This window comes from Borostomias antarcticus (assembly GCF_949987555.1).
Source record: "Borostomias antarcticus genome assembly, chromosome: 7".
Classification (NCBI taxonomy): domain Eukaryota; kingdom Metazoa; phylum Chordata; class Actinopteri; order Stomiiformes; family Stomiidae; genus Borostomias; species Borostomias antarcticus.
Window position 1 is genome coordinate 31,361,320 of NC_140240.1, and position 7,749 is coordinate 31,369,068.

At 48.8% G+C, this 7,749-nt stretch overlaps 1 protein-coding gene across 1 annotated transcript in view; it reads right to left on the reverse strand.

The window, feature by feature from the left end:
* Positions 1 to 7,749, reverse strand: part of crebbpa (CREB binding lysine acetyltransferase a) — a gene marked incomplete at its 5' end in the record, with an annotated part of 14,498 nt that overhangs the window by 5,195 nt on the left and 1,554 nt on the right. Inside the window, 2 exons of the mRNA XM_084441484.1 lie at positions 2,409 to 2,570; positions 7,715 to 7,747. Coding sequence (XP_084297610.1) covers positions 2,409 to 2,570; positions 7,715 to 7,747 — 195 coding nt within the window. The remainder of the gene's footprint in view (positions 1 to 2,408; positions 2,571 to 7,714; positions 7,748 to 7,749) is intronic.

Here is a 7,749-nt window from a genome sequence, read left to right on the forward strand (position 1 = left end):
GTGTCTGGGTGAGGGTGAGGGCGTGTCTGGGTGAGGGCGTGTCTGGGTGAGGGTGAGGGCGTGTCTGGGTGAGGGTGAGGGCGTGTCTGGGTGAGGGCGTGTCTGGGTGAGGGTGTGTCTGGGTGAGGGTGAGGGCGTGTCTGGGTGAGGGTGAGGGCGTGTCTGGGTGAGGGTGAGGGCGTGTCTGGGTGAGGGTGAGGGTGTGTCTGGGTGAGGGTGAGGGCGTGTCTGGGTGAGGGTGAGGGCGTGTCTGGGTGAGGGCGTGTCTGGGTTAGGGTGAGGGCGTGTCTGGGTGAGGGTGAGGGCGTGTCTGGGTTAGGGTGAGGGCGTGTCTGGGTTAGGGTGAGGGCGTGTCTGGGTGAGGGTGAGGGCGTGTCTGGGTGAGGGTGAGGGCGTGTCTGGGTGAGGGTGGGGGCGTGTCTGGGTGAGGGCGTGTCTGGGTGAGGGTGAGGGCGTGTCTGGGTGAGGGCGTGTCTGGGTGAGGGTGAGGGCGTGTCTGGGTGAGGGCGTGTCTGGGTGAGGGTGAGGGCGTGTCTGGGTGAGGGCGTGTCTGGGTGAGGGTGAGGGCGTGTCTGGGTGAGGGCGTGTCTGGGTGAGGGTGAGGGCGTGTCTGGGTGAGGGCGTGTCTGGGTGAGGGTGAGGGCGTGTCTGGGTGAGGGTGAGGGCGTGTCTGGGTGAGGGTGAGGGCGTGTCTGGGTTAGGGTGAGGGTGTGTCTGGGTGAGGGTGAGGGCGTGTCTGGGTGAGGGTGAGGGTGTGTCTGGGTGAGGGTGAGGGCGTGTCTGGGTGAGGGTGAGGGCGTGTCTGGGTGAGGGTGAGGGCGTGTCTGGGTGAGGGTGTGTCTGGGTGAGGGCGTGTCTGGGTGAGGGTGAGGGCGTGTCTGGGTGAGGGTGAGGGCGTGTCTGGGTGAGGGCGTGTCTGGGTGAGGGTGTGTCTGGGTGAGGGTGAGGGCGTGTCTGGGTTAGGGTGAGGGCGTGTCTGGGTGAGGGCGTGTCTGGGTGAGGGTGTGTCTGGGTGAGGGCGTGTCTGGGTGAGGGTGAGGGCGTGTCTGGGTGAGGGCGTGTCTGGGTGAGGGCGTGTCTGGGTGAGGGTGAGGGCGTGTCTGGGTGAGGGTGAGGGCGTGTCTGGGTGAGGGCGTGTCTGGGTGAGGGTGAGGGCGTGTCTGGGTGAGGGCGTGTCTGGGTGAGGGTGAGGGCGTGTCTGGGTGAGGGCGTGTCTGGGTGAGGGTGAGGGCGTGTCTGGGTGAGGGTGAGGGCGTGTCTGGGTGAGGGTGAGGGCGTGTCTGGGTGAGGGCGTGTCTGGGTGAGGGCGTGTCTGGGTGAGGGTGAGGGCGTGTCTGGGTGAGGGCGTGTCTGGGTGAGGGTGAGGGCGTGTCTGGGTGAGGGTGAGGGCGTGTCTGGGTGAGGGTGAGGGCGTGTCTGGGTGAGGGTGAGGGCGTGTCTGGGTTAGGGTGAGGGCGTGTCTGGGTTAGGGTGGGGGCGTGTCTGGGTGAGGGCGTGTCTGGGTGAGGGTGAGGGCGTGTCTGGGTGAGGGTGAGGGCGTGTCTGGGTGAGGGTGAGGGCGTGTCTGGGTGAGGGTGAGGGCGTGTCTGGGTTAGGGTGAGGGCGTGTCTGGGTGAGGGTGAGGGTGTGTCTGGGTGAGGGTGAGGGCGTGTCTGGGTGAGGGCGTGTCTGGGTGAGGGTGAGGGCGTGTCTGGGTGAGGGTGAGGGCGTGTCTGGGTTAGGGTGAGGGCGTGTCTGGGTTAGGGTGAGGGTGTGTCTGGGTGAGGGTGAGGGCGTGTCTGGGTGAGGGTGAGGGCGTGTCTGGGTGAGGGCGTGTCTGGGTGAGGGCGTGTCTGGGTTAGGGTGAGGGCGTGTCTGGGTGAGGGTGAGGGCGTGTCTGGGTGAGGGTGAGGGCGTGTCTGGGTGAGGGTGGGGGCGTGTCTGGGTGAGGGTGAGGGCGTGTCTGGGTTAGGGTGAGGGCGTGTCTGGGTTAGGGTGAGGGTGTGTCTGGGTGAGGGTGAGGGCGTGTCTGGGTGAGGGTGAGGGCGTGTCTGGGTGAGGGTGAGGGCGTGTCTGGGTGAGGGTGAGGGCGTGTCTGGGTTAGGGTGGGGGCGTGTCTGGGTGAGGGTGAGGGCGTGTCTGGGTGAGGGTGAGGGCGTGTCTGGGTTAGGGTGAGGGCGTGTCTGGGTGAGGGCGTGTCTGGGTGAGGGTGAGGGCGTGTCTGGGTTAGGGTGAGGGTGTGTCTGGGTGAGGGTGGGGGCGTGTCTGGGTGAGGGTGAGGGCGTGTCTGGGTTAGGGTGAGGGCGTGTCTGGGTGAGGGTGAGGGCGTGTCTGGGTGAGGGTGAGGGCGTGTCTGGGTGAGGGCGTGTCTGGGTTAGGGTGGGGGCGTGTCTGGGTTAGGGTGAGGGCGTGTCTGGGTTAGGCCACACCTCCTTGTGCTTCTCCAGCGTGGCGTAGAGCTTCTGGGAGAGGTCGTTGGCCACGTTGGGCATCCCTGGCTTCTTCTTACTGGCTCGGCTCACGCTGCTGCTCTTCTTATTGGCTTTCTTGTTGTTCTTCTTCTTGGCGTTCTTGGCGTCTCCGGGTGTTCCCTGGGGGGGGGGGGGGGGAGGAAGAAGGGGTGGGGGGGAGAGGAAAGGAAAATCAACGAGCGTTCAGATCCACACATGCAGCGCGTTCTCAATTTTAAACAGGTTACGTCACAAGCAAGGCTCCGAACCGGTTCAAGGAACGGAAACGAAAACCGAAAACGAACGGTATTTTACGAGGAACAGAAACAGGAACGAAAACGAAATGGTCTTTAATTGTTCCAGAACAGAAACGTTAATTTGAAATCTTTAAAACCGGTTAATAACGTTATTTTTTCGTTCTTTGTAGTAGGCCTCTATAACTTAAAAATAATTGTAAAAAAGAAGAAAGCTGAGCCTTTTATGGCCGAATAGGCTAAATTAAATTAATTAAATTTGTAGCCTACATCTTGTCCTGTTTTGTAATGTAGCCTAGGCCCCTAAATCTGTTATTTCACAGTCAGGATCTTAAATGCTTGCTTAGCGAAATGAAGAGATTTAGCTATTACAACAACACACCATAGCCTAGTTCAGACTAGGGATGTGCGCAGCGACTATTTTCACTGATGACTAGACGGTGGTTTTGTAACCGATTACATGACTAGTCTAAAAACAGGATTCCCAAGTTTCTACAACAAGTGCTATTTAGAAAAATTGAGGATGTTTCTCAAACTCTGCAAGCTAAGATGCATGACTATTCTTGATGTTTCCCAACCACTCAGCGGCAGCCAATTTGCACGCGTTGCGCAGGGCTGTCACACACTCTCCTTTGTTTGCCAGTGCAAAACAGTAGTTCAGCCTGTCCTTACAGCTTATTACTTAGCAAAGATATCAATGTGATTAATTTTGTTTAATTGAAGAAGAGTAGGCTAGCCTATAGCCTGTAATGTTTCAGTAGGCTAAAACTAGATTTCACATAAAGACCGCGGATGTCAGAGAGGACAATAACGTTCGAAGGCAAATTTATTCCAACATTGGTCCACAAAGAATGATGCAAATAATAAAGTGAAAGAAATAATAGCCTACTGTGCAAATATAATGTTTTATATGGACCTGCCTACTGTGCAAATATAATGTTTTATATGGACCTGCGTGTCTGCAATTAAGTTCCTCTATCTTTATAACCAACATTCAGCGGAAGCCAATTTTCACTCGTTGCGCATCTCGCTCCAAGTATGGTTTGGCTATTTAAAACACGGAGTACTTTGTGACAGTTGCTTGGATGTATACTAGTATGCATAAACCTATGTTTTGCGAATTTAATGGTCTGCCTCCTTCAGAGTTCAACTCGGCAATTAGGCTGTGAAAGCGAGCGCGCCTCTTGGAATCTAGTCATAGCCTATTGTTGCACAGATTTCTGTCACGTCTTGACTTTCACAAAACAAATGATTAGGCTACATTAATTAATATGAGCACACTTTAGTGACAATGTGCCGTGCAACCCTGATCATTGAATAGCATAAGTTAAATTACTATAATATTAAAGACCGCGGATGTCAGACGATAGGCTACGTATTACGCGTATAATCCGGAGCTCCCATACAAAAGGAACGCAGCATAAACAATAGGGATTGTGCAGATGAATGAATGAGGTGACAAATTATTTATAAATAACATAAGACATTACAAAACGAAATAAAAAAAAACAATAGGCCTACAGGCGCAGAATAAAATAGCTTCCCGCAACAGTAGCCTACAAGAAAATATTTGTACAAGAAATACTGTAGGCCTATAGAGTCTTAATAGGCTAACATCCCCGGAACGGTGAACGGAACGTTATTTTTCGTTCTTAACCGGTTCAGGAACGCTACGCTGGTGGCGGAACACGAGAACGGAAACGTTAAATATTCTGGTTCTGCTCGGAGCGAACCGATTGAAAAATAATTTCGTTTTTAAGCCCTGGTCACAAGTCAGGTGTGAAGGCATTAAGCCGGGAGGATATAGAACAGGTGTTGCTCTGGTCTATAGAATAGGTGTTGCTCTGTTCTATAGAATAGGTGTTGCTCTGGTCTATAGAATAGGTGTTGCTCTGGTCTATATATAGAATAGGTGTTGCTCTGGTCTATAGAACAGGTGTTGCTCTGGTCTATAGAATAGGTGTTGCTCTGTTCTATAGAATAGGTGTTGCTCTGGTCTATATATAGAATAGGTGTTGCTCTGGTCTATAGAATAGGTGTTGCTCTGGTCTATAGAACAGGTGTTGCTCTGGTCTATAGAATAGGTGTTGCTCTGTTCTATAGAATAGGTGTTGCTCTGTTCTATAGAATAGGTGTTGATCTGGTCTATAGAATAGGTGTTGCTCTGTTCTATAGAATAGGTGTTGCTCTGGTCTATATATAGAATAGGTGTTGCTCTGGTATATTTATAGAATAGGTGTTTCTCTGTTCTATAGAATAGGTGTTGCTCTGGTCTATAGAATAGGTGTTGCTCTGGTCTATAATATAGAATAGGTGTTGCTCTGGTCTATAGAATAGGTGTTGCTCTGGTCTATATATAGAATAGGTGTTGCTCTTGTCTATATATAGAATAGGTGTTGCTCTGGTATATATATAGAATAGGTGTTGCTCTGGTCTATAGAATAGGTGTTGCTCTGGTCTATAGAACAGGTGTTGCTCTGGTCTATAGAATAGGTGTTGCTCTGGTCTATAGAATAGGTGTTGCTCTGGTCTATAGAATAGGTGTTGCTCTGGTCTATATATAGAATAGGTGTTGCTCTGTTCTATAGAATAGGTGTTGCTCTGGTCTATAGAACAGGTGTTGCTCTGGTCTATAGAATAGGTGTTGCTCTGGTCTATAGAATAGGTGTTGCTCTGTTCTATAGAATAGGTGTTGCTCTGGTCTATAGAATAGGTGTTGCTCTGTTCTATAGAATAGGTGTTGCTCTGTTCTATAGAATAGGTGTTTCTTCTGTTCTATAGAATAGGTGTTGCTCTGTTCTATAGAATAGGTGTTGCTCTGGTCTATAGAATAGGTGTTGCTCTGGTCTATATATAGAATAGGTGTTGCTCTGGTCTATAGAACAGGTGTTGCTCTGTTCTATAGAATAGGTGTTGCTCTGGTCTATATATAGAATAGGTGTTGCTCTGGTCTATAGAACAGGTGTTGCTCTGGTCTATAGAATAGGTGTTGCTCTGTTCTATAGAATAGGTGTTGCTCTGGTCTATAGAATAGGTGTTGCTCTGTTCTATAGAATAGGTGTTGCTCTGGTCTATATATAGAATAGGTGTTGCTCTGGTATATATATAGAATAGGTGTTTCTCTGTTCTATAGAATAGGTGTTGCTCTGGTCTATAGAATAGGTGTTGCTCTGGTCTATAGAATATGTGTTGCTCTGGTCTATAGAATAGGTGTTGCTCTGTTCTATAGAATAGGTGTTGCTCTGGTCTATAGAATAGGTGTTGCTCTGGTCTATATATAGAATAGGTGTTGCTCTGGTCTATATATAGAATAGGTGTTGCTCTGGTCTATAGAATAGGTGTTGCTCTGGTCTATAGAACAGGTGTTGCTCTGGTCTATAGAATAGGTGTTGCTCTGGTATATATATAGAATAGGTGTTGCTCTGGTATATATATAGAATAGGTGTTGCTCTGGTCTATAGAATAGGTGTTGCTCTGGTCTATAGAACAGGTGTTGCTCTGGTCTATAGAATAGGTGTTGCTCTGGTCTATAGAATAGGTGTTGCTCTGGTCTATATATAGAATAGGTGTTGCTCTGTTCTATAGAATAGGTGTTGCTCTGGTCTATAGAACAGGTGTTGCTCTGGTCTATAGAATAGGTGTTGCTCTGGTCTATAGAATAGGTGTTGCTCTGTTCTATAGAATAGGTGTTGCTCTGGTCTATAGAATAGGTGTTGCTCTGTTCTATAGAATAGGTGTTGCTCTGTTCTATAGAATAGGTGTTGCTCTGTTCTATAGAATAGGTGTTGCTCTGTTCTATAGAATAGGTGTTGCTCTGGTCTATAGAATAGGTGTTGCTCTGGTCTATAGAATAGGTGTTGCTCTGGTCTATAGAATAGGTGTTGCTCTGTTCTATAGAATAGGTGTTGCTCTGGTCTATATATAGAATAGGTGTTGCTCTGTTCTATAGAATAGGTGTTGCTCTGGTATATATATAGAATAGGTGTTTCTCTGTTCTATAGAATAGGTGTTGCTCTGGTCTATAGAATAGGTGTTGCTCTGGTCTATAGAATATGTGTTGCTCTGGTCTATAGAATAGGTGTTGCTCTGTTCTATAGAATAGGTGTTGCTCTGGTCTATAGAATAGGTGTTGCTCTGGTCTATATATAGAATAGGTGTTGCTCTGGTCTATAGAATAGGTGTTGCTCTGGTCTATAGAATAGGTGTTGCTCTGGTCTATAGAATAGGTGTTGCTCTGGTCTATAGAACAGGTGTTGCTCTGGTCTATAGAATAGGTGTTGCTCTGGTCTATAGAATAGGTGTTGCTCTGGTCTATATATAGAATAGGTGTTGCTCTGGTCTATAGAATAGGTGTTGCTCTGGTCTATAGAATAGGTGTTGCTCTGGTCTATATATAGAATAGGTGTTGCTCTGGTCTATATATAGAATAGGTGTTGCTCTGGTCTATAGAATAGGTGTTGCTCTGGTCTATAGAATAGGTGTTGCTCTGGTCTATATATAGAATAGGTGTTGCTCTGGTCTATAGAACAGGTGTTGCTCTGGTCTATAGAATAGGTGTTACTCTGGTCTATATATAGAATAGGTGTTGCTCTGGTCTATATATAGAATAGGTGTTGCTCTGGTCTATAGAATAGGTGTTGCTCTGGTCTATAGAATAGGTGTTGCTCTGGTCTATATATAGAATAGGTGTTGCTCTGGTCTATATATAGAATAGGTGTTGCTCTGGTCTATAGAATAGGTGTTGCTCTGGTCTATAGAATAGGTGTTGCTCTGGTCTATATATAGAATAGGTGTTGCTCTGGTCTATAGAACAGGTGTTGCTCTGGTCTATAGAATAGGTGTTACTCTGGTCTATATATAGAATAGGTGTTGCTCTGGTCTATAGAATAGAATAGGTGTTGCTCTGTTCTGTAAACATTGAGGGGAACATCAAGATCACAGGGAGAGAGACGCAGAGAGACGCGAGGGGAAACGCGAGGAGAGAGCGTGACGGAGGGAAGAGGGGGCGCTGTGTCTCTCTCTCTCTCTCACCTCGGGCGTCTCGCAGGAGGCCGTGTTCTCCTCCT